Source organism: Pseudoliparis swirei, chromosome 8 (genome assembly GCF_029220125.1).
Source record: "Pseudoliparis swirei isolate HS2019 ecotype Mariana Trench chromosome 8, NWPU_hadal_v1, whole genome shotgun sequence".
NCBI lineage: Eukaryota > Metazoa > Chordata > Actinopteri > Perciformes > Liparidae > Pseudoliparis > Pseudoliparis swirei.
The window spans coordinates 16,119,426-16,147,312 of NC_079395.1; the positions used below are offsets into that span (position 1 = coordinate 16,119,426).

At 44.7% G+C, this 27,887-nt stretch overlaps 1 protein-coding gene across 4 annotated transcripts in view; it reads left to right on the forward strand.

Moving 5' to 3' along the window:
* Positions 1–17,160: 17,160 nt before the first annotated feature.
* The window catches only part of pbx1a (pre-B-cell leukemia homeobox 1a), a 49,636-nt gene continuing 38,909 nt past the window's right edge, over positions 17,161–27,887 (forward strand). For 2 of the 4 annotated variants that reach the window (XM_056421098.1, XM_056421100.1), the window contains exons 1-2: positions 17,161–17,843; positions 18,497–18,570. In XM_056421098.1, the coding sequence (XP_056277073.1) occupies positions 17,656–17,843; positions 18,497–18,570 (262 nt within the window). In that variant the 5' untranslated portion in view covers positions 17,161–17,655. The remainder of the gene's footprint in view (positions 17,844–18,496; positions 18,571–27,887) is intronic. The other 2 variants (XM_056421101.1, XM_056421102.1) reach the window with 1 other exon arrangement.

Here is a 27,887-nt window from a genome sequence, read left to right on the forward strand (position 1 = left end):
CCAGACATGCTGTCAGATTTAGAGGTCAGAGTTGAGGATGGTATCGACTGGTTTTATTCGCCGGTGGTAAGTAAAAAAAGAGACGTAAAGCAGACTGGAACACGAGAAAAGAAAAGCTCTTCCAGTCGCCTCACACGCTGACTGGAAATGGCATCAAAGCAAAAAACTCCAATGTTCACAAAACCCTCTACGAATACTTGCGTGTTTGCTTCCTCGGCTGATGCGTCCGGCTCGTTCGGCCCACGCAGCTTTTGAATTGGGTTTACTCCTGGAATCATTATCCGAACGCCTCAACTTCATTCATTTGTAAATACTTGATGATTTATGGATATCACGACAGGTAGAGAGCACCTGAAATTACAAATAGCCTATGAATTCAATGTGCACGGAATCTGCAAACAATGCAAACCCCCGACATATTAGCACATTACACGGATAATATACACGGAAGAGGCATATATTTAGTTTATTTTGTTCAATGTCCGTGATCTGAATGGAGTAATGAAGCCACTAGAGGTACCGGCAGGAACGTGAACTCTTCTCCTGCTTCGACTGTTTCCCTCCGGTTACCACGCTGAACTCCATCGTTCATAAACAAAAAACGGCTCCTGTTAACAGATTGATTGCACCACATTAAGAACATATTCTCGCCGTCCAATGAAAGTAGTGTTTTTCCATAACGTCAACATTCCACGCATTTAGAAAAAAACCCCGTCTTGTTTTAAACACTGTTCAGGGTCGAGGAGAATTTGAACACTTAACTTCTAGCCAAAAGTCCTTCGTCAAAGAACCGTCACGCTGTGATAGAAGTCTATGAGAGTCAGAACGCACACATTCATTTGCTCTTTATTTTGCCTCTAGCGGTGGTGTGTGGTAGTTTTAAAGTTAAAGTCAATGAGAACATATTTAATATTTCCGTTTATCCAAAAACCCAAGAATATTATAATAAAAATGCAATATTAAAATGGGGATATTTGGTGTTCTCTGACCAGTAAGAAATGAAGAATATAACTTGTATTGTTCCGTTATTGAATGATGTCTAACCAATGCTGTTCTCAAAGTACCGCAGCTCACTGAAACAATATAATGCGATGACATTTAGAGCATTCAGAGTAAGAGGAGAGTTACTCCAAGCTTCTGCACATTTTGGAGAAACCCTATGTTCCTGCTGCAGAGCTCCTGTATGCAGGTGACTTGTTGTTCATAACATTCTTTACATGTCACTGCATGGATGCTTGAAGTCTCCAGTGTGTGTGTGACAGCCAGCTAAAAGGCCGCCGTGTGTTTCACTCAGGCTTTTCAGTTGCCACGATGCCTGACCCCTCCCTTTCTTTGTCACCGCCGGCGTCGTACTCTGTTTTCCCCCCATCTCCGTGGCAACCGGTGCTGCATGCCATTGTGTCGGTGTTTGTCCACAGCTAAGGTGTCGCCTGTGTGTTTAATGGACCTCCCAGTCTGCTTCAGTGTCCGCTTCAGAGTCCCCCAGCGGAGCTGAGCGGCCGGGCCCTGCCACTGTTTGTCCCTGGGTGTCAGTGAGTGGAGGCAGGGTGGGGATGAGATAGGACTGATAATGGCTGCTTTGTTCCTTTGCTCCATGTGTTGAGGCTGCGCTCATGTGGACCAGGAGACGCCTGGTCAAACAGAGACACACAAAGGCTCTGCAAACTGCTGGCCGCGGCCCATTCTCCACAGTCTGCCATGTTGCCAACATACACCACCTTCTGCGTCCGCGCTGAATTACTACCCTCACAACCTTTCACACATATAAAAGCGCTCCCTCACTCAGTGGGAACACTGACATTTGCCTTTTGTCGGATACAAAGGATTTTTTAATTCTAAGTTTTTTTCAGGTGATCACTCTGAGGCCATATACGCCATGAGAATCGGTACGGGGGCGCTCTTTTGAAAGGCGTTCAAATTATTCACTCGTAAAAGCCACACGGGCATTGCTTGATTTAGTCGAGCTTAAGTCGAGATTGATGCTTTCCCCGCCGCCTTTGATGTGCAACTAGAGCATTTTGCTTTTAAGATATTATTTCCACTTGATTGATTGACAAAGTAGGCACACGGCGTCCCCGATACCCTCACCGGCGAGAGACGTTGAGCAGAAATGACTCTACATTATGGAGCTTTTAACATTTGCAGAGCGGACACATTGCTGCTCAGAGAGCAGTCATGTTTTGTAGTCCCGAGGAGCTAATGGGGAATTTAACAATCAATAACAGAGGAACCTTTGGAATGCCGAGAATGAATCTCCAGAGCTAATGCGCCACATATTCTCATGTACCGGCTGGTGTTTTAACCTCTTTAGCATAGGCCCTGGAGGAAATGGGGGATATGATTAGGAATTCGTTAGAGGGCTTCTATTTTTATGCTGATGACACACTTTCTTCTCCCGGGCTCTCAATGTTGCTGGCTCTCGACTTTCTCGCTGTCTTTTCTAAACTAGATCAGCTGTTTACCACCGTGTAGGAACGTGACATGAAGTTCACTGACTAAAGCAGCTGCAAGCAGAAGAGGTCTGATATCAGTCACACAGAAAACTCCTCTGTCATCTAAAAGCCATTCGCCGGCTTCTTTTTTTTTTACCCCCGAAGGCGCGGTTGTTTCTTCTTTCTCATTTACGTTTCACCAGTTGGACCTGCTGCCGCGCGACCTGCCCCGACTACTGACTGCGAGATCCAGAAAAAAAGAATGTACAAAGCCAATAAAGGGTGCCATACAATTTTGTTGAAATCCTCTGTTTTTGTTCCTCCCATCATGTTTGGAGCAGATTACAGTGTGTCCGCACAGCCCCTGCTCCCCAGGGTGCCTTTCTCTGTGGTTCAGGTATTGTGACCAGGCAGGCGGGCTGGTGGCCCTGGGCCCTTGGCGCTTCGGAGAAGAGGGGACAGTGGCTGCGTTTGTTTCCCTCTGAAAGGGATTACAGGTCCTGACGGCCGTGATTAATCACCCAGAGGCAGACGTCTGAATACGGCCGAGGAAAGGTTCAACTTTTTAATTCATCCCGCACACAATCTATTCAAACCAGCTGTTGGCGCCGCTTTCCCTCATCTCCCGGCTCTTTCTTCTCGGTGACCATTGCCTTCCACTGTCTTTCTCGCCCCATTTATGGCTCACATAATTATCTGGGGACGCAGAGTACTTATAATTGTGTGTGTGTGTATGTGTGTGCGTGTGGGGGGGGGGGCTTGGACGATGCTCGGTGCCCTACTTTTATTGGAGACGAGTTCCTTTCTTCTGTGCGGGAGAATAGTTAATTGACTTTGTTAATGCTTTTGGGGATCAGTGATTCCTCAACAACAAATGACCTTTATGGAGCTCGGCGTCACATATTGTTTATTGTGTGTGTGTGTGTGTGCGTGTGTGCGTGTGTGTGTGTCTAAGCAAGTGTGTGAGCCAACGTGTATTGCACCGGTGTGTGTGTGTGTGTGTGTGTGTTTGTTGATCCATTGTGACCTTTTCTCGTGTCAGGTGTGTTTGTGCACCGGCAGAGAGATATTCCCCTCAAAGCTTCTTTTCCAAAACACTTCAAATTCATAAACATTTCCGATGCCGCCGCGACGCTGACAGACAGCCGAATTCCTGTGTTTTGAATAAATTTCACATCTCACCATGTTCATATCCACTCATATGAGCAGGCCTTCTCATTAAGACTCAGCAGGTTATATGATGGTATTGCTGGAATCCCTGGAGCAAAATGAACAGGGACAGCGACACTGCTTAATGCAAGGTAGCCTAGCAACAGATAGTGGGATGGCGGTGGAAACATACCCTCATATTTATGTTTACATGAGAGAATGATTTGTCTGTCAGACTGATGGATCCTAATGTTCTCCGCTCCCCGGGGCTTTTCTTGTGCCGCACGCAGGCCTGACACTTACCCTGAAGGACAGGCACCACCTTCCCCAACACGCATGAATACTTAATACTGTTAGACTGCATTTATGCAAAGAATGGAAATGGCACGAGACGAGGAGAGGGGGGCTAAGATGCATCAAAAGCGTGACACTGTATGCATCACGACTGTGTGTGTGTGTGTGTGTGTGTGTGTGTAGGGGGGGGGGGTTATAGAGAATGACAAAAGACATCAGGAAAGACACTGTAGTAGCACGTTGTTTCTTTTCTGCTATTTATTCCTCATAATACCATGAAAGTCATCCGGTTGGAGTCGCATGGGCATCGTGACTGTTGACAACTGTGACCATATAAACGCGAGTCACTTCCAGTAAGTACGCCACGCGAGCTTCAGGACTCGAGCGAGTCCGTCTTTACTGTATGTCCAGCTCCTCCAGGGACAGACGACATCAACTCAATTAGCCTGGAACAGCCTGAGTATCAGCACTATGGATTAGATTTCACTCGGCCTTGTTTACCAGAGAGCGGCACGCAGAACAATATCTATACAATTTGTGCTTTCAGAAAAAATGATGATGGAGCAGCAGATATATAAGCTTCTCCGGTGTTGTGGTGAGGGCACCTGGTTATGTAATACGGTGGCTGGGAGAGATATAAAACAGCCTTTTGTCAGTCGACGGGCATCTCCCCGCTCATCCTGGGGAACTTGTTTCCATAGTTACATCAATGGTGTAGAAGTGAGAAGATCAGGTATTCCAGTGAGTGATCCTTTACATGAGCTTTGCTCCTCGCCTATTGATTTTCATCCCACGGTGAAAGAAACAGGCCACTGCGAACCGTCTCGGCTATATTGTGTGAAGTAATGAAAGTCGTAAATGTGCCGGATGAGAGACTAAAATAAAAGCCTCTTAAGAAAGCATGGAGAGGGTTTTGAGATCCCAGCTCCCCCCCCCACCCCTCCTCACAGCTCCTCTGGGGGTCAGGTAACGCTGTCAGAACCACAAGCCACAAGGCTTGACAGCGGCGCAGACGGAGAACTAATGGCCGCCCCTAACGGTCGATGATCGGCGTGTTGTTAGCCACATGCTTATGTGTTCATATGAGATCTCCTCGGCGGCGTGCTGCTCGCCGTAACGCTAATGGCTCCGAGAAGAGAGTTAATCACTGCCGCGCTGTTAGCCACATGCTCGCCTCTTGCAGCGTGCCTGGTGTGTTCCAGGGGTTAGCAAAACACTGGCGTAACACATCATCGCTCTTTATGAGGCTGGGGCCCGCGAAAGAGAGAGGGGGCCCACAGACGATGCTAAAAAGACGGTAATGACAGCCATTCACCGCAATCCAATTATGCAAAAGGGAGTCTAAACAATTCCATCATCCCCTAAATTAGATTGTCCTAACGAGATAAAGGCACCAATTAATCCTGAATTAATTTCTACAGCTCATTTTCCCCAGAAAACACTCTAGTATGCAAATGCCAATGAGAGTGAGTGAGGCGTCCTTCTGCAGGGCTTTTCCCTTTGAGTGAACCTGGGACCTGAGACATGCCGTGAGGGTGAAATGAGGGATTGTAACACATGTAAGCGCTCAGGTGCAGCGCTGAAGATGCACTGTTTAAGAATAAAGGCACATTTAACTAGAACGGGCACTCGGTAGAGCGCATACCTTCGCATATCACAAGATTGGGCATTGAATTATGAACATTTTGGCATTAGTTGCATGCCAATTGGCTAAAAATTGACCGTGCTATGGTAAAAAGAATATTTTGACCTTTTCATGACCTTGACCTTTGGCCCGATCGATCCCAAAATCGAATCAAATGGTCCCCGGATAATAACCAATCATCCCACCAAATTTCATGCGATTCAAGAAGATGTTGACCTGTTCATGACCTTGACCTTGACCGTTGACCCGATCGATCCCAAAATCTCTCAAATTTCATGCGATTCGGTTTAATACTATTTGAGTTAGGCGAGTAACACGCATACAAATAAATGAATACACGGCGATCAAAACATTACCTTCCGCATTTTCAATGCGAAGGTCATAAATAATATGGCGTTGTGTTCTTGCCGCTTCAATAAGCTCTTCATCGTGCTGCTGGTCGAGTGACGGAGAGCAAACAGAGTCAATACGTCTAATGTGGCGTCCAGGTTTAGTTGATTAAATGTAAGGAGCTGAAACGATTGCATTTTCTTCTGGTATGACGGGATAATTGTTTTACGGCGTCTGCATATAGAATTTAAACGTGTCGATTGTTTTGGTCGTTTTTGATTATCTTTTTGTTCAAACTGCAAACTTCACATTTTCACCGCCCTGTGAAAACCATGAATCTCTTAAAATGAAGAAAAACTGCCCCGTTACAGCTTCGTGACAAGCGTTGACTGGATGTATACGACGTGCCACTCGTCTGTGGTTTTGAGCATTTCTTTGTTCGTTTTTCATCTTTTTGCATTCATTGTCCACCTCCGTGTTAATTATGTGTCTCTTTGTGGCCATCTTACGTATCTTTCTAGTCACTTTGCATCTGTTTGTAGTCGTATTGCATGTCTTTAATGTCATTTTGTGTCTCTTCGAGGTCACTTTGCATCTCTGTGTTGTTGCTTCATGTTTATTCGTGCTCCTTTTCATGTTTCTTTGAGGTTGTTTCATGTTTCTTTGTGGCTGCTTTATGGTCGTTTTGCAGGCCTGAGATAGTTTTTCATCTCTTTGTGGTCATTTTTAATCTATTTGATGTTATTTTGTGTCTTTTTGTGGTAATCCTACATCTCTTATTGATAATTAATCATCTAGTTGTGTGTCTTTGTGGGCTTTTCGCCTCCCTGTGTGTTATGCTGTGTGGTCATCGGAAGTAGGTACAATTATTTGATAATTTAAAAGTTGTTAAAGTCACCAAGAAATTCACGTTGGCCACAGAACGACTAGAGGTTGCAAATTAGCCTGTAAATATGTCATCGCTTTGAAAACAAAGCAATTAACATTTTTGTTCATCATAATCATCATTATCATTTTCTCACTCCTAATTGTCTCGCTGCCAGCTGCCTCCAGTTGTTATAATTGAGTGATTTGACACATTTTCATAGAGCCTGAGAAGCCGCCTCCACCTCTGGAGCAAATGTACGTTTACAGAAATGTCTGTTTAAAGTTTATGTAGAACTTCAACTTTCACAGTTATTATTTATGATTCATGATTGAATGACTTCCTTGTGTTTGTTTTTTCTAACCCCGTTTCCTCCACCAGAATGAAAGGAACATTTAGAAATGCCTCTTTACGCCGTATATTATCACGGCCGATGTCTTTATGAAGCCGGTTTTGGACCTTGAAGCCCCAACGTTTTATCGATCAGCGGTGAGCTACGACCACATGTGCACCCCCCCTCCCCCTCCCCCACCCCTCTCTCTCTCTCTCTCTCTCCACCCTCCAGTGATGACAGAAGCAACCAGGCTGTCAGTTGCCAGGCAATATCCACAACCACTGGCCCACATCAGCTAATTACCAGCAGAAATCACGTATTGACAGACGGGCCTTATGCATATTGATCGGCCAGAGCTGCCACGTTCTAAATAACCAAACGCTAATGAATCATTTCCCTTTTGGGAGCGAGAGGGGGGGGGAGGGGGAGCATTAGTCTTCTGCTTGACATCATACCTGCATTGCCCAGAGCACATGAGGGGAGTGCACACAAATCACAGTGAACTCTTTCCCAGACCTCAGCTGCTAATATATGCACCACCAACCTCTCCCGCTCTCTCTCTCTCTCCCGCTCTCTTCCTCTCTGTCTGTCTTATTTGTCTCTTTCGCCATCTTTCTCACCCCCGGCCATCCCTCTCCCTGTGCCGCGTGGCAGTTATTTTTCATCAGGGCGAGCTGGCCGAGGCAGTAAATACCCCACTCCTCAGACTTGCGGACCCACAGTGACCCTGCAACCTCCGTGTCTCTGATGCCTCTCCCAAGGTCTCTCATTCCAAGGCCCCTATGATGCAGCGCTCTGGTTGCAGCACAGACCCTGTAATTCACCAGCCTGCTAGATCGCCTGCCAGGAGCTATTGATTTTTGTTTCCCCAATCTCCAGTAGAGAGGGAAAGAAAAGATTAAAAACACTTTGTCAGTTTGGTGGGGAATAAGAATTCTGCGCAGGGGGATACCTAGGAGGGCACGGGGTCAGGGCTGAGGTACTGTACGTCTTTATGACTTTAACTATTTCCACACCGCGGACATCTCTGTCGGCTCATCCCGCCGACTCTTTGTCTCTCTGCATGTGCGGGGAAACATTCAAGAGGGGAAGAGCAGCGGAGACTTTGCAGGTGTTGCTGCTCAGGGATGATCTTTAACGGTAAACACCGGGCAGCACGGCGTGGGGAGCAGGAACGGTGTTTGAGAAAATAAAACGATACAAATGAAATGCACTTGTTGCATTAGTGATTACTGATTACTCTAACGCCCCATTGAATTGCAGCATTGTGAGTAATTTGATTTATTTTCCACGGCGGCAAAATTGAATTCACCAATATTTAATTTTCTTGCTGCAGAAAGGTAAATATCTATAAAAGTATGATATAGATTATGTTATATGTTGCTAGCTATGGCATATCTAACCAAAATATTAGCATTTCGAACAAAACATTTATAAAGCCCAAGACATGGAGGAACACATGTTCAATAGGAGGAAAGCAAAGGATCAACTTGAGCTACATCCTGATGCTTTCTATTTGTTCCCCCTCCCCAATGAATACTTGTGTTTTGGAGTCTGTTTGTTCACCCTGATTGGGCAGCTGGCGTGTGTAGCTCCATAGCGACATACACACAAACATGCTACATGCTACATGCTACATGCCATATCTGTCTCTGCTTATGAAGAGCCGTCTTAATGTCTCTGTATCGTGAAGTGAAGTTTACCATCCAGGAGGAATCCCTTGTTTCATTATGTCTTCTTGCTTCTGCAGAGTTAGCCAACATTACCACTAACATTAACGAGCAAACGTCCCCCCCCCCCCCCCCCCACACACACACACACACACACACACATGCACACCCTCCCTCATTCAGCATGAACTAACATGCTTGGACAGGCATTTTTGGCAACTGAGCCGCATCACCATGACATCTCTACAAACTCTGTTCGCTGCAATGTGTTTTTTGTTTTGTGGTTTTTGAGCGTTTTCAATGCACATGTGCACACTTAAGAGATCTGAGAAAAACTATAATTCATGGATACATAGTCCTATATGATGCCAAATAATAAAGTATCTCCAGAAGGAATTATAGCTAATGTAGATGTATTCTTAGCCTGAAAAAAAAGGACTCAAATTGTATCATTACCTAAAATATCAGATTATTTCTCTTCACGTTAATGTGTGAGCTCAGTTTTTATATATATATTTTTAACTATTGCTCCTTTTCGCCAAATGATGAATTAAAACCCCTTTTTGTTGAGTTCCCAAGTTTCTCATTTAAGTCATTTGGGAAAACCTACACACACACACACACACACACACACACACACACACACACACACACACACACATATGCTGCAGTCAAATACAGCCATGCTAATGTGATGCCAATGCATAACCCCATCTGATTGTGTTACGCATGGACGGCTCTTATCATTTCCCCCTAACTTCCAGCTAAATGGGAGAATGTTTTCCCCCTGACGTTTGGGTTTGGTAATGGTGCCTTTCAGGGCCACTCTATTTTCTGAAATGAAATATTCATTCATCGGCGAGGACAGTCTTAGAGGAAGTCTGCCTGTAATATGAATTCATGGTTCTAGCCGACATTTCTTCAATATTTGATGTGTCATCAGAGCTTCGTGTCTAAAACTGCACAATTCTCCCAAATATTCATCCTCTCTCTCTATTTTGCTTTTTCTCTCTTCAGTTGGTTCTTTTGACATGATCTGAAAATGATGCATAAAACCCCCCACGAGAATAACTCTAGTACATATACTGGTGAACATTTGAAATATTTTTTTCTTTTTTTCCTCAACAGGTTAACATCGCTTAGTCTCATCCATTGTGTGAAACCATCAGCCAGTGCAAACTAAATCAACTTGATGGCATGCTAGCGAGATATAAAAGGCTCGGAGGTGGGCACAGTAATCCAAAGAGAGCGGGTGGTCTGCTCGGAGGCATATCGTTTTATTCTCTCATGCATATTCACTTCTAAGCCTCTGAGTATGCAGATTAGTCTGAACAGCACACTCTCCTATCACGTCCTACTTTGTATTTTTCTTATTTTCTCATTTCTCCAGCTCTCACGCACCCTGCTGTGCGTGAGAGCTGGCACAGTGAATGTAACGTGCATGTGTGTGTGGGATTGTTAGAGGGGGAGGGGGGGTCTTTTTTTCTGCGTGTGTGCAAGTTCAGGGCCAGGCGGGTTGGAGTGTGCATGCATGAATAAATGTTTGTGCGTGCATGCGGTGTGTGTGTAGGTATGTGTTTGCCAGACACATGGCTTTGTCTGGTCCTGGCACTGAGCTCGGCTCACCAGATGTTCTCCTTTTTTATCATCCTCCACTTGCGCCACCGCATTCTTTGAGGTTTAGGGAATCTGTGTCGCTCACTTGCTTTGTTGTTTTTCTACGTTTTTTTGTGGAGAAAAAAAAAAGAAGAGCTCTTCAAAGCCTCATGTATAGCTTTTTGCACAAAAGAATCAGGAATGTTTGTGGTCCTGCAGGAGCAGCAGTGCATTGTACAGCAGTTTATTTTCTTGGAAGAAGTGAATGATAATGGGCCCCCAGAATTCCCTGTGACGTCCCTGCCCTTCTTTCACTGGAGGTCAGAGTTCATGCCGCATCCAGAACAACTTCTCCAACGGTGGAGTGGATGCGGCGCTTTGCTCGTGGGCACTTTAGCAGCAGACGCCTGAAGAGAATTTTGATATTAATTGCATCTAATTGCATGTTTACGTTCACCTGCTGTTCCACGTGCGCATCAGCGCCTGATTAGAAAGCGAGAATGAAAAGTCAGAATTAAAAACCAACGCACCACACCGCAGTCACTCCCATGTGGAATTAGATCAAGCTGTCACCTGGTCAGTGCCACCACCCACCCACACACACACACACACACACACACACACACACACACACACACACACACACACACACACACACACACACACACACATCAACAAACACAGAGAGCTGTCAAATAAAGCAACACTTGTAATTATGGGCAGGGGTGAAATTCAGATTTATTTATTCCAAAACGAAGCCTATACCGATCGACGGAGGGACATCTCTCCTCCATCTGTCATCGTTGAAGCCACACTTGTCTGACACAGGAATTAATTCAACTTGTCGTCTTTGACAGTCGGATTTTCCCGGCACACTCCCACCAGGAATCACGCAAGGATTTTGTTTTGTTTTTTTGTTTTGGAGGCGGACTAAAAAAGAAAAACACTCCGTGACAAGGAGTAGGCTCTTTATGAATGCAAATGAGTCTGGGAAAATTCACAGAGCAGCTCGAGAGCTCCGAGGCTCCGGCATCCGTCACATCTCCCCCCACCAGGCACAGCCCACGCTTTGCCAAGAGGTCTGAGGGCTTACAGGGGCCCTACAGCAAGAACTGACACACTCACGAGAAAGGGCATGGAAATCCCGTGGCTGACACACACACTGCGAGTGCCACCGGTGACTATTATTTTCACGGAAATGATAAGCTTACTGTTTTTACATGCAATGCACAGAATGGCTGGTGGGTTTTTAGGTTTTATTATGAAACATTCATCTCCTCAACTCTGTGTGTGTGTGTGTGTGTGTGTGTGTGTGTGTGTGTGTGTGTGTGTGTGTGTGTGTGAGGATGCGTCACTTGTATCACTTGACATTTGGCTCTCCTTTTATCCTGTTCCAAGGATAGTAAGTCAAATGCTATGTGACAGGTCAACCCCTTCATATCAGTCATCCTTCACCCTGACCCAGTCTCAGCTGCACAAAGGCACATCCAGCTTATCCACGTAAAAAAAATGTCACTGGCTACAAGATACAAGCAAATCCTTCAGGGGCTGAAGGCAGAAATGTGTTTACTCAAACTAACTAAGCGCAGCAGGAAGCCTCCATTTTAAACAACATGTAATTTCCTTAAATTAAGGCAAAGAGACAGAGGCAATATGAGTTCACCTTTTTATTTATAAATTAATAACGTTTTAGAAAAGATGAAGAAAACTGCTCTCGTATTGATTGCCAGAAGTAAATTAAAGGGGCACTTCGTCAACTTTACGTATGAAATTTCCTCCTGTTGAGTTGTTCACACTGTGAAAACTAGTTTATATATATATGTTTTTTGTTCCAGTTATGGGAGTTTTTCAGGAGGTTTCAGCTTTGAAAATATACATTTTCATAAAAAATCCTGAAATATAAACTGGTGGCTTTGGATTGTCCAATGAAAAGATGTTTTTTTCACAGTTGATATTTTGTGTTGTCGTCGTAAGAAAACACGAACCGCTCGATTCGGCTCCAGTGTGTCAAGATGGAGCGACAGCATCGAGGACCCGGGAGCGATGCCGGGCTATGAGGCCGTTCAGGCCCGGTGGCCACTCTCTGAACTGCTGTCTCCTGATCTTCACAAACATCCTGAACTGACTCTTTATCAGAACGTGATCCACTAAAAATCAATACAATATATTTAGCTTATGCCTCCAGTGTGTCTTCCTAAAGGAAGACGTTAGCGTCTGATTATCTGCCCGAACCACCTCAGTGTTCCCCCTTTCTCCCTCCCTGAGCTCCTCCCCGTCTCTTTACGCCGGTGCCCAGCCACCTCTGAAGGAAGCTCATGTCGGCTGCTTGTATCTGAGAGCTTATTCTTTCGGTCACCGCCCAGCGGTACTGACCATCGGTGAGCGTTGGAACATAGATGTACTGGTGAATCGTTCGGTTCGATGCCTTCACTGACGCCGCATCGAACTGCCTGTCAACCTCCTGCTCCTTTTTACTTGTGAACAAGAGCCCGACATACTTGATCTTCCTCGCTTGGGTTCAGTGACTCACTCCCAATCCACTGGTAGAGAACCATGTCCTCAGCCTCGGTGGTACTGACTCTCATCCTGTCCGCTTCCCACTCGCTTGGAAACCATCCCAGTGTCCGCTGAAGGTTCAGGGTCAGGTGGGGTCAGCAGAACCAGATCATCTGCAAAGAGCACGAGACACACTTTAAAATACCCTCAAAGCAGACGCTCTCCTCCCTTCGGCCGGGCCTTCAAATCTTGTCCATGGTAATGGATGCTGACGGAGGCCGGCACCCACTGGACACTTGGGTTGGTTTGTCTTTGTTTTACTTGGTGCTGAGTATACACACACAGCTCTCACTTGGCAACGACCTCGGCTCACCATATTCCCGCTGTGCCCCCAACAGGACTCCCCGTCAGCCTTCTCCAAGTCGCCCAAAGCACATGTAGACTGGATGGAGACAAACTCCAATGACCCCACTGGTGGTCCGGGAGGGGACCCACAATGCTCCTCCTGGATCTACGGTTCCACAATCGATCGGCGCTTCCTAACAATACATTTTATAGAAATTCATATAATTAAATGATATCCCACCATTCAAGGAACCAAGACCCTGCAACTGAAGCATTTAAATGGAATTCAGCCATCTTAATTTCATCATAATCCGACTGTATCCAGCATGTTTGGACCTTGACCTTCACGAAGGAATAAAACCGTGAAGCGTAAAATACTAAAAGGGTATCTCGACCTCCTCACTTTTGACGGTGAAAATGTCTCACGCAACTCCCCGACTGAACGTAGATGTGACACTAAATCTCCGTGGCAACCTTTTAATAGGATGATTTATACACAGCATCACGTTAATGACTGGCCAGCTGCAGGTTGTGCTCTCCACCTCGGGTTTGTTCCAAGTACCTCTTATGCTTAAAAGCTAATCGGAGGTGCAAAGAAACTGTAACTTGTGGGTATTTAATTTATCCGGAGTTCAGAGGAGGATGGTGAGCAGAGGCAGGCCAAGGGCTTGGAAATGCTGACTCGACTCCTGTCGCTTAATCTATCTGAGGTGTGATTAAAGTTTAATTCGTGCTCGTCTCCTAATGCCGGCCGATGTGTTTGTTCTCCAGCAGCGGGTCGCTGAGTCGTTTCAAGCTGAGCCCAGGTCTTTTCTCTCTGTCTGGGCCTCACTTTATTCATGCCTGAGGGACGCCAAGAGCTGCAAACAACTGAATTTTTCATCAAGGTTACTTCCTGGAGAGATGTGCCATGCAGTTGCTGCTTTCTCCCTCGGTGAGCTGCTAGCTCATACATAACTTACCCCGCTCTGACCTGCAGCTCTCCGTGGGGGAGGCTGTTGGACCCCGGTCCACATAGAACGTGTGGAGTCAGTATTTGTTTGTTATTGGTTGTAAAGCATGGAGTATTGAGCTCTGGATAGATTTTAAGGCATCCGGTAACATTATTTATACTCTCCGATTTCTCATTTATATGCAGTGTAGTGCACTTAATAAATGAGTAATAAAACATGTTTACTATTGACTATTAAGTTGATAGTCAATGATAACGTAACATCATTGTAATTGTATCTACTGATGTTTATTGAGTTTATCAACGGTTTTAAAACTGCTTGTGAATTATTCGTACATTGCCAATACGTTAATAAACATAAAAAAATAAATGTTACAAATTAATTTAAGAACAAAATATCCTTAAATTGGTTTAAAGTCTTCTTCATTCTCTCTATTTAGCACCGTGGCTACGAGTGTGCGACTGTTGTCCTTCACATGTAGTGTGTTTTAAACTCGAGTGGGAATATTCTGCTTATTGATGTTGAATTGGGGAACACATCACACGAGTCCTGATATCATTTTGGTTGCGGTGGCTTTTCCCATCACGGCGTATCATCTTTGGTAAAGTCTGTCTTCTTCCATATTCATCCCAGCAGCCTCACCGGATGATGGTAAACACAACTCAACAAACTCAACTAGTTCACATTTCTTCTGGGGATTCGACATGCATGGCATCAACATTTCTTTGTCTTTGAAAAACAACTCTGCAACTTCTGGGGGAAAAACATCTACTATATATTTACGAATATATTACACGAATATTTTTACATCAAAATTCATTTGCAATTCTAATCAAATCCCACTTTTTCCCTTTTAATTTGCAGGATTATTAATGCTGCAACAACACATTTGCTTTTAATGGAGGGAAAATATGCTACGTCAGATGATGTTTTTCGCCTTAATTAAGGCTGCAAATGCGTCTTTTTCTGAAATACAGCAATCACAGCCACAAACAAGCTCTTATTTATTCTATTCAGAGTTTTCTTTCCCAAAAGCATCCATAAGCAATAGGGTCATTTCTTTCTGTCGGCTAACAGTGGAATACATTTTAATATAGAGCGATAGATCATGCTGCATTTCACACTAATCAATGCAGCCCTCAATTTCTAAATTGCACCTTAGAAGACTGATGTGTGTGTGTTATGGATTTGAAGAACCATTCTGACACCAGAGTGTTTCATATGCACATTTTATAGACAAGTCATTGGGTCAAAAATAAAGGTATAACGTGGTATTTAATGTGACTGCCGTTTCAGAGGATGCATGTTTTCAACTAAACCGTCTTCTCCTTTGTAAGGTCTACGACACAAAGACACCCCTCCGTCATTATGACTCGGTTAAATGGGGTATAAAATCAAGCAGAATGGCTGTTGGACTGCGGGTTTCCATCTCAGGGCTGCACTGTGCAGTCTTGCAGCTCCTTAGTGTCAGACATTATCACCGCCACTACCCTCAACCTCACCCTGCCCCTCGTGACAATTACTGCCCTACCTCCCTATTCAGCACGTAATGAGAAAACTGACTGATCGATTTCTGTCCGGCCAGTAAAAGAAGGGAAGGAAGCATTTGGGATATATAGCAGAGAGCCGACTCGGAGCCACAGAACTGCAGCATGTCCGGAGTGTGATTTATTCATTTCTTTGGTGTTAATGGGAGATCATTTGCATGCAACAACAAATATTACATGTTTGATGCAAATTGAAATTTGCATACATATGTTGGGTTTAGGGCTGCAGCTAAGAATTGTTTTCATCTTTGATCAATCTGACTGCTGCTTTTTTTCTGATAAAATGATACATTGTTCCCTCTGTTAAATATTCACATTTGATCAACTGGTGAATTATTGCCATATTTGCTTTAAAAAAATAAATAAATAAAGTACTCACACACCAGTTTAGCGTAGCACTCTAACAACATTGTCAGATTCACAATGAATAGTTTAAATTTAGAAAAGGATACAGGCTCAGGTCATATAGTTCTTATATTATATATTTAGATACATAGATCTTATAATAAATAATAAATACATCATGGCGCCTTCATAACCCACAATGCAACTCATCCGCGAACAGTTTGTCTGTGTGTCATGCTAGCAGCGGAAAGCGTAGCCTCGAGAGATGATTAGCGGGCCGCAGAGGTCTAAACCGACGAGGACTCGAGGCAACGTGCCCGATTTTGCACATTTTTCAATACTTTACGCAGATATTTATCACATTTGCAGTCGTCCTCCACCAAGATGTGTACACGGAGACTTGGAAGGGGGACATTTGTCAGATGTCAATTATGAAAAGCATGGTTGTGTCAGGATGTTTAAACACAGGTCAGAGTGGGGCGTCACTACATTCGCTATAACAACGGCTGGTACAACAAAAGGCTTGTAAAAGTGCTTCCCACAAACTAATAAATTCCTCTTGATTTATTATTCCTTTGACTGATTACAAGGATGTAAATATTCAGCTGTGAAATATATAGTCCGGGTGACAGAGTGTCTCCCACAAGCACCGCCATGCTGTCCTGTTGGGTCAGAGCTTCACTGCCACTCACAATTATTTATTAGGCTACATATTCACTCTCTATCCATCACCGTGCAGCCACCCGGTCCGGTCACATCTCTTTATGTTTATTACGGTGTCCCACCTTCACCGGAGAGGATGATTGACGTGCTCGGAGAGGACCGAGGTGGGACTTGCGCGCGCCTTCTTCTCCAATCGCGGCTCGAGGGGGCGGAGGCTTCCCCTCCAGACTCTGATTGCGAGTCGGTTAGCAGACATAAGCGGAACAATAACACTCGCTGGTTACTTTGTATCCGACACCTTCAAAGGCAAGTTGAGTCCTCGGCGCGAGCGGCTCTCGAGCATCTGCATTGGAGGTTTTACCGCGAGAGGAGCTGCACGCGCTCCACTTTTAATCAGATTATAGGAGCCTTTAATGTTCAAGCCTGTTTCTTCTTCTTCTTTTTTCTTCTTCTTCTTCTTCTTTTTTCCCTACACTAGCGCTGCAGGAGTGGCTAAAGCGATTCAGATCAGATTTCACCTAAACCAGCTGGGAGAGACACCGAGAGCGAGCGAGAGAGAAAGAGAAGGAGGGAGAGAGAAAGAGAGAGGGAGGGAGAGACAGAGAGAGAGAGGGAGAGAGAGAGCGCGCGCAAGAGCGAGAGAGAGACACCGAGAGCGAGAGAGCGAGAGAGAGAGAGAGAGAGAGAGAGCGAGAGAGAGAGTGAGAGAGAGCGCTCGGTGGTAGGGTTTGTCATTCTCCCTCCTCCCAAATCCAGAAAAGCTTACCAAGGAAAAAAGGAGGAGTGTCTGGACTGCCAGAGACGCAGAGGAATTTCCGAGGATATTTTTCTTCTTCTTCTTCTCCTTCTTCTCCTTCTTCTTCTCCTTTTTCTTCTTTTACTTCTTCTTCTTCTTCCTCCTCTCCCGCCTCCCCCCCCTCTCCACGTCTTGATATTTAAAAAAATTACAAAAAAGTTGGAGAAGGCGAGGCAGCGGAGGACCGTGTGCTCAATGATGGACGAGCAGCCTCGGTTGATGCACTCCCACGGGGTAGGCATGGCCGGACACCCCGGCCTGGCGCAGCACATGCAGGACGGCACGGCGGGGGCGGACGGAGAGGGACGGAAGCAGGACATCGGAGACATATTACAGCAAATCATGACCATCACAGACCAAAGCTTGGACGAGGCGCAGGCGAGGTGAGGCCGAGAAAAAGAAACAAAACACTTGTGGTGTTAACAGGAGAGCGGTGGTATCAGCCGCCGCTGCCGGGGATGGAGGGGCACATCGCGGCGCGGCTCGAGCCTCTAGATGAGGCAATGACGCCCAAATGAGAGCCAATAAGAAAGACCACCGACATAACTTGTTACGATTCATGTTGGATTATTTGAAAGTTTAGGTCATTTTTTAAAATTTGACATACATCCAAACTATAAATTATTGCATCATTATTGTGTGTTATCGGGTGATTTGTGAACCGACGAGACGTTTACCTTGTTACCAGACGCTCAGCTCGTTAACCCGGTGCTGTGATGACATGCTGCGGATCCTCTGTGTAGTTTATGAACAGTACAATGCACACTACGTTTGAGGCGTGTTACAGGTCTAGTGTTGTGTTGCATTTTATATTAGTATTATTGTTTTTTACTCTAAATGTGACACACATAATGACATGCACATGCTATGGATTCAGTTGAAATGTGATGCATGTTTTTATTGACTTTGGTTCGTCTGAGAAAAAACAGAGATATTTTGGTGATTTGAGAATGCCCCCGCTCTCTTTGTGCCTTTGTTACTATTTCCACTTGTTTGAATATTGATCTGGAAAGGGTTGTCCTTTTCCTCTTTTCAGGAAACATGCACTGAACTGCCATAGAATGAAACCCGCTCTCTTCAACGTCTTGTGTGAAATAAAAGAGAAAACAGGTGAGTTCTTCTTCTTCTTTATTGTTTCTTTTATTTGCTGGACATGTGTTGTGCTTGCTCCTGCAGAGAACACCATCATCTCTGTGGACTAATAGTGTATTCCTTTCGTGTCGTAGCATCTCCTCTTTTCTTTATTTTGCAAAAGAACCGAGATTAGGGTGATCGTGACGTTCCTGTCTGTAAATTCTTTGGGCTTGGAAAATATTTTTCTTTCTGATTAGTGATACGTTCTCCAAGTCAAACGTCATGTGAGCAGCGTTGGCCCCACATGAGGGGCTGTCATTGGACTGGAGTGTTTTCACGCCGACGTTTGGGTCCTTTCTGAGGCCGGGCCTCCCCCCCCCCCCCCCGCCACGTCTATTTTCCTTGGCTGGGGGTTTGATGCTGTTTGCTAAGTGAGCTGTTTTTTAAATGCAGAGAGCAGGTCGGAGTGATTTTTTCTGTTTATGTTTGCAACCAGGGTCAAAGTCATGAAAAGGAATGTGTTGAATTATTACTCACTTAAGAGCAGATTAAAAGAGGAGCAGCTCACATGACGAAAGCCTGTAAATATTCTCAGAGGGATGGGGACTGGGGGGGGGGAGGGGGAGGGGGAGGGGGGGTCCAAGCGCCGTCTGAGAGGGAGGAAATCAAACGAAAAAACACTTTCCAATACGAGCTTATCTGTGAACACAACGCCGAAGCCGCCTTTGAGGCTGTGGAGATAGCCTCGTCGTCTGGCCGGTCGCATTCTCAGCCACGGCAGTTAAAAATACACACCGGGTCGGTGTGGAGCCAATACCATTTCCCTTAATGTTGCATGAGCTCTTATTCACGGACATTTCATTCTCATGAGTCAGAGTTTGGCACAGGTTTTTTTTCTTCTTCCTGAACCCCTCTCACCCTCCCCAGAATAGGAGTAGAAACCAGCAGACACTTTGTGGTTTTCATCATATTTAAAGGTTAAAGTGCTCACTGTGAGGAGGAAGCTACAGTGGGTTAGGGGGGCCCCTGTTTCTAAACTGCAAGGCTTGGAGAAGTGAGAGAGTAATGCCTGGCTCTTTGTGAACTGTCTGGCGTCTCCCTGGGTTCAACCAGAGTTCGTTTCCAAAAAGAAGAACAAAGTGACTTGGACCTTTTCCTGGCTTTCCCCCCCCCCTGCCTCTCCTCTCTTCCCACCGTTCTTGGCAACCCGGGGACTTCACAGCGCCGGTGACGAGAGAGAGAGGCTCCCCTCTGCCTGCAAATTAGGACCAAGTTTGGATGTGAACATATTTCAACATGGTTTATAGCCTCTCTTTTTTCCTCCTTCTTTCTTTTGAATGAGCTTTTCACTTGTAGCTGTTGTTGTTGTGTTTTTTTGAAAAACATGCTCCCAACCGCAAATCAGCGGTCCCCGGAATAACGACGTTGTTTTGTCGAAAAAGACAGAGAAGCGTTTTAAAAGTTAAGAATATAATCCGAACAGTTCGTGAGAGAGAATGGAGCCTTTTAATGGCTGCCTCCCCGCGTCCTCCCTGTCTGCGTTTGAGGAGCCGAGCTGCGCCTCGTCTTCGCCCAGCGGAGGTTTGTGCAGACGAAACCGAAAAATCCTTTCACTGCAGTGACAGAGAAAATGACTCAAACCTTCACCATGGCATTTACAGCCAAATGTGCTGAGTGCAGTGTATGCGAGCGGGGTACAGCCTGTAATTTGTCAGGGCTTTTATATATATATATATATATTATTTATAAAGAGTCAGCCTCTCGTTGCTTTTTACATTGTTGCAGAGTGTCTCTGGGAACAAGTGTGAGCTGGAGACGAGTGCAGCGGTTCGGGTTTGAGGCGGCTCTTCCCCTCGACCTTTCGCTAAAAGAGTGCAGGCATTTCTGTCCCGGTCGTATATCATTTGTTGCATGTGGTTATTCGCCGGCGTTGCGTGCACCGCGGTGCGGCGGCGGTGTGGGAGTGTTGACAGCAGCAATACGGGACCTTGCAGCAACGAGGTGTCCATTGGCGAGCAGCTGACAAACAAGGCGGCGGTGCATGCCAATAGCAGACAGAGCGGGCCTTAACTGATGACCCCACCCCACTCCCTGTGTATTTGTGCCGGGGTCGGGCCCGTGTCACGGCAGGAGAGTATTTAGCAAGCTTAAACAAGCTCAGGTTTGCATGCTGGCTTATGGAAAACCAGCGGCGGAGGTTTGAGTTACCACTCACAGACGTTCCCTTTGGCCGCCAGTGTTGTATTTCATGTTTGCCCTGACTCCTCCTCCACACACACACAACACATATATATATTATCATTGTTTCTACAGTTACGGAGAAGCACTTAGAATTAGTTTTCCTGCGCTTGCTTCACATCCCGTGAAGGGAGTTGGAGAGTCTCTTTGTTTGTGGAGCCATTACGGCGAGGGAAGCTGGCACGTATGGTTGAATAAGTAAAAGAAGCCAGACACCAAGTCAGTGTTGCTGGGTGTCAGATTTCAGGCCTACCCTCTCTCTCCCTCTCTCCCCCTCTCTGTCTCTCCTTCTCTCTCTCTCCGTCTCTGCGGGCCTGGGACTGTTTGGTCAGTCCACTCTGTGTCAGCAGCCTCACATTACCCCGATGCAGGCCCGGGTCAGATGGTGAGCTCCTGCATATCTAATGTGATCAGACGTGTAATGCATTACACCGGTTGAACTTATCAGAGCCGTAGTGGACCTGCTGAGGCAGTCGCTCATGCTAACTGCTACCCCCCCCCCCCCCCTCTTTCCCCAAAGCTTGCCCTGCTAATTAGACATGTACACACATTTCACAATTCCACATATTTGTACTGTGTTGCGAGTTGGGATTCAACTAACAATTAGTTTAATTATTGATTAGTCTGCTGATTACTTTCTTGATGAAGGTATTCATCTTTTAGTCCATAATCTTGCCAAAAAGAAAAGAAAAAAAGAAGCTAAAGTGATTTATTCAAATTTCTTGTTTTGTCCGACCGGCGCTCCGAAACCCAAAGATATTTCAAAAGCAACTGGGATCAACAAATGTTTGGCAATCTGCTTTAAAAAGAAGAAAAAAAGCGTAAAGTAAGTTGCAGATTAATGAACTCACCCATTCATCAACTTAAGCTCTAGTAGGTACGGCTTGAAATAAATGTAAAAGTGCGTGGTGATAAAACGTCAAATGGCTATTTATGGCATTTCCTCTCGCGTTAACATTAAGCGCTGATGGAGGTACGAGTTGAGCTCCCATGACGCAGTGTACAGGCTGGTCACTATGGCTCCCAGTGCTGCTGTTTTTCAGTATTTAATTGACACGGCTGTCCATGATGAGTTCAGGGGTTAGTGTTGTCGCTCTTTGTTACTCTCCTCTCATCTCCAGTGACAGATGGAGGCATTAGTTTCCAATGTGGCGCTGTCCTGAAACTAATGGCTATGTCCTTGGTTTCCCCGCACTAGCTGGGAGACTGTATATCTGTCCCCGGCTTGGAAGTGCCGAAGCAGCAGTTTATCCCCCCATGTTTTAGTTTCCACGGAAATAAGGCTGAACAGGACTCGGTCTGTTCTCTCTTAAATGACTCGAAATAAATAACTTCAAAACGAGTGCAAAGTTTTCCTGAGAAAAAGGTTGCCGGGCTTTGATTTGCGAGTTTATAGGAAACTATTCATCCTCTTACCAGAGATGTTACTCTCACTGAATAATAATAAACACATCATATATATATATATATATATTATATATATATATATGTATATATATATATATTATGTATAGTATATATAATATATATAATATATATAATATATATATATATTATATATATTATAGATATATGTATATATAGTATATATATAATATATATATAATATATATATGTATATAATATATATATATATTATATATATATTTATTATTTGTGTAAGTAGTTTATCCTTTCTTTGAAGTGAGATATATCAAACAGAAATCGACTGGACTCCATTTTAACGACTGACATTTCCTCTATATTCCTATTTATATTCACCTTATCATCAGTGCGGTTCACGAGCTACAGCGTGTATTCTTGTGCTGTTCCCTGTCCTCTGATATAAACTCACTCGCAATTAGGACAGCTAATATATTATGCAAATGTTGACTGGCTTAATTGAGACATGTTAATCATGTTTTAGGAGGCTAATTACAGCCCTGTATATCTGAGGTGGGAGTTGTAATTAGCCATGATAACAGATCTGGCTGTGGAATGGTCATATTCTGCATATGTACGTATGGCAAAGGATCGTGCACGTGTGCGTGCGCGCGCGCGTGTGTGTGTGTGTGTGTTTGTGAGAGCCTTGCTAGATCGCTGGGTGTGTTTGTTGTTGTCCTTTTTTTTAAAGGAAGTTAAAACAGCTGTTTTCTGCCTCTCTCAGCCTTCTTAAACACATAAAAAATCCAACTTTGAATTCCTGTGTGGTGTCTGTCTACTTGCCAGTTACAGTGTGTCCATGTCCTTTTTATTAATCTATCAGATAACTAGTTTTTCCTCCACGTGCACGTGCACGCGATTCTTGCACCTTCCGCCAAAAAAAGTTCCTCGTTTGTTTGTGAAAACATTCTTTGGCAATAAACCTGTTTCTGATTCTGATTCTGATTCTGATTCTGATTCTGAAGTACGAGGTTTATCAGTTCATCTATTCCACAGAATATGAATGCATTGCATCTCCATGTATACTTTGTTTCCTGCGTTTCTCCATCTGGCTATCAGATGCAGCGGCGCTGGCCTTTCCATAAACAGGGGGGCTTTTATACACGGTTGTGTTCTTAGTTGTCTGACAGAGATCATATTCAGATCCATTACACAAAGAATGCCTTCCACTTATCGAATATAAAATGGCTTTAGAGAGGAAATGTGCTCTATGGCGGAGTGGAGTTTCTTTTTTATCAGATGTTTGTCTCTGGAGCAGCTTTTAGTGTCTACAAAACAGCTCTGGTGACATTATTGCGGTTGCAATTGCCTCAGCCATTGTTTTTCTTATTGGTGCTGTTTGGGTATGATTGGATTTTCCCCAGTCTGGTGGAATTGCCTCACGCAGAAGGACCGCTGGATGCGTATACATCCTCATATTGTTTGCGTTGAAACACCTGCAGATCTTATGACTGATATGTGCATGGGGCTCCAACTGTGCACTCCAACTTCCTTTGAATTACACCGTTTAGTTTCCCCCTTGTCCTCAGATTAAAAGTGTTTGGTTACACGCCATGTCACATTTCTTCCACTTGAAGAGTCGATAGCGATTCTTACATCAGAAACGTAAAACCCATACGTTCAGATTTTTCGCGGCCGCTTTGATCGGCGTGGTTGATAACCTTTAATTTGAGGTGTGGGGGATCTCATTTCTTTTGGCACCCTGCCACTACGACGTAAGTGGCGTGTTGGCAGCACGCTGGGGTTGCATAAAAGGAGCCCCCGCCCCCACCCGACTTCGATGAACAGTCAAACGTAAAATGGCAAGCGCTCTTCCCTGGCTAACTTAGTAAAAATGACATAAATTAATACATGCTGCTTAAACAGGACCAAGATTAATGGTTGCCTTTCGCAGCGGCTTAGACCCACTGTCAGTCGCTGCTCGCTGCCCAGATGGAATCAACACCAATCAATGAGGCTCCCCAGCTCTCCCTGGATATCTGCTTAGGATGTCGAGTGGGACACACACACACACACACATTCATACACGTCCCGCGCACTGCACGCTCCCAGTCAGACGCGCGCTATATATCATGCAAAGACAAACAAATGCATGAATTGCACCCCCGCGGATGCAGTATTCCTGCTCCTCTCTTCAGCTCTTCTTCACATCAACATGGCAGGCTCACGTCCCGCGTTGCTTCCCGTACAGTGGGGTGTTCAATCAGGTGCCACGCAGTCAGATGGGGAAGAGCACTGAGGCTGATGGCTCAGTAGTGATTGGATGTTTCAATTACTGATAGTAATGCCATGGTGTAGTGAGTCATGCAGTGCAGATAGCACCATTTATTTTAATCAGGACAGGGGAGAGATGGGTGTGGATGTGTCTCCCTCGTTTCAGAGTAGTTTCACATTTAGATGCAGGAGAGTGCTCTCTCTCTCTCGCTCGCTCTCTCTCTCCTCTCTCTTCTATTTTCACACACACACACACACACACACACACACACACACACACACAGAGAGAGAGAGACGCACACACTCAGGTGGATTTAGAGTGGAGGAGAGGTTGCCGTGGGTAACGCATAGCGACAAGGTACTCTCTCGGTGAGCTATTCTAATTTATGTTAATAAACCTTGCTGTTGCCGTGAGAGACAAAGGGGCCACAGATGAGCCTTGGTAACCTCGGCACCTTGAGTGGAAGGAAAGGCGCAGACAAAGAACAATGCAGAGACTCACTCTCTCTCACACACACACACACACACACTTGAAAAGAGAAAAAAGACAGAAGAGATATCGAAACTGGAGAGAAAGAAGCAAATACTGTGGCGGAGAGCGGTGATAAATTTAGCCACATGAAGAGTTGTGTTTGCGGCTGCAAAATCAAACAGCCTCACGCTGGCAATCTTCAGTGTGGCGTGTGGTATCTACTATTTCTGTGCGTGTGTCAGAGTGTGTGTGTGTGTGTGTTGGAGGGGCAGAAATAGGCAGGCAGGCTGGTCTCCTGAGATGGTGGCTGATAATTCCGTGGGGCCCACAAAGGCACAGGGAGGGGGGCGGGGGGAGGCAGGGGAGGGGAGGGAGGGGGGGGGGTGCTGCAGTTTTGGATCCCTTCCCTGGACAGATGGGACTCTGCAGGTAGCATTTAGCACAGTGGGTCCAGAGCACGAGTGTTATATAGCAGAGGTCAGCACTTGGCCTCGCCGCCTGGCTCCTGAAAGGCCATTTCAGAGACGCAGATAAGGGAATCTGACGTAGCGTCGTCTCTTTCAGGCAAGAAAAATAACGCTCAGCGTCTACGACTCATGTAAATAACCTCAAAACTCACCACATTGTGCATCAAAACACGTTTGCTCTGTCTGTAGTGATGTGCTGTTAAAAAGAAGAAGAGGAATCAATTAGAAAGTCAAAACTGCCATTAGTGTTAGATCGTTTTGCTTGTTTCCTTGAATCAGTTTACATCGTTACAAATTCTCATTAAACTGGAATTGCTTGAGAAACGCCGTCGATTTTCTCAACCAGCAGCTGCTTGGACTTGTTATCGTGGAGAATCTACTTTATGTATATATTAAAGGCCTCATTACCAGACTATAATATTTCCCAGTGTGATAACAAACCGGGGCCTTGACATTTATGGTCTCGGTTGTGATGTCGAACAAGGTGAAATATGTTAACTATATTCCCCGGTTAAAGCGATCAGGATTGATAACGCGGCGCCGCCTCCTCGCCGGTTCCCCGTACTGTAGATTTCAGCGTCTCAACGCAGAGACCCAAAGATGAGGCTTTCCTTTGTGCCGTCTGTCTGCCAGCTTGCCTTTGGCGGTGTTAGTTCTGGACAGTTAACTCCGACTGAAATTATGTTAATTGCTGTCATTTTCCTTTTTTTTCTACTCCAGCATAATCAGCAAATTATATTCTTCTGTTCATTTATTACCGAGCCACTTTTAACAGAGTTTTTACCCTTCAAAGATCAAAAGTCAGGAGGTAGTATTGCTCTTATGATGTTGTGCGTGTGTGTGTGTATGTAGGTTTATGTGTACAGATGTGTGTTATCAACTATTTGTCATTCTGAGTCATAGTTTGTCATTACACTAGCAGCATTGTGTCAAAAATAATTGTAATATGCGTTTTAATATCACAAGTATCCATTTCTAATGGCTTACACTGCACTGAGCTGGAAGGATACTAAGAGGTGAGAGGCGTGTTTATAATGCAGATGTTATAATGCAGATGTTATAATGCAGACGTGTTAATAATGCAGACGTGTTAATAATGCAAACGTGTTAATAATGCAGACGTGTTAATAATGCAGATGTTATAATGCAGACGTGTTAATAATACAGACGTTATAATGCAGACGTGTTAATAATGCAGACGTTATAATGCAGACGTTATAATGCAGACGTGTTAATAATACAGACGTTATAATGGAGACGTGTTAATAATACAGATGTTATTATGCAGACGTGTTAATAATGCAGACGTGTTTATAATGCAGACGTGTTTATAATGCAGACGTGTTTATAATGCAAACATGTTAATAATAAAGACGTTATATGCAGACGTGTTAATGCAGATGTTATAATGCAGACGTGTTAATAATGCAGACGTTATAATGCAAACGTGTTAATAATGCAGACGTTATAATGCAAACGTGTTAATAATGCAGACGTTATAATGCAGACATGTTTATAATGCAGACGTTATAATGCAGACGGTTTATAATGCAGACCTGTTTATAATGCAGATGTGTTTTAATGCAGACATGTTTATAATGCAGATGCTATAATGCAGACGGTTTATAATGCAGACGTGTTAACAAGACAAGAAATTAAACATGTCTATTTCTCCTAAGAAAAAGTAGGGGAATTAAAATGATATATATATATATGTATTAATATATATATATATATATATACATATATTCATATTGAGATTTTCAGAATTATAATAATAACTGATAATATTATATTAATATATATTTAGTTTTGCTTTGGAATCCATATTTATTGAGCTCCCTGTGTAGATGTTAGCGTTCTCATAAAAGGCGCCAACGTCTGTGTCACTACCTCAAGTTCACTTTGAGCCTCGCCGTTAAAGCTTTTAGTGCTTCTTATCTTCGTATTCACGCTTTCACCATTCGTTCACAGCATCTGAACCGACGACCCCGCGACTCCACACATGCCTCTCACACCTCCAGGGGGGGGGGGGGCTCTTCTTCTTCTTCTATTACATTTTATTCGGCTTGCTGGCACCACCTTGTATCCGGTTTTATTGGACATGTCCTTCAGTACCGTGTTTAGCCGCCTCCGCCCCTAAACACATAAAATTCCTTTATGTTCCTATTACTTGAGTTTATGAAGAGCGTCTCGAGCCCCCTCCCTGCCGATAGGATCATATTGATAGATTGATATTGGGAGAGCTGTAGTGTGATAAAAGTGTGCGGGTTAAGAGCTTCTTGGATAGTTTAACCTTGATAAAACAGTTGTTTCAGTGAGGCTGATTTCGCCCCATCCGTCTTCATCCGTCAGGGCCCCGCTGAAGTATGCAAATGAGGGCAGTAGAGGGAAGCGCCGTGTGCGGTTAAATGGGGCGTTGCGAATGTGCGGTGTACCGCGCCAACGGGGTGATACTACTTACTGTCCAAATTTAGTGTGTCTCTCCTGAAACATCCTCCCCCCACTTTCTTCCCTTTTGTCTGCATTTCAAGAATATA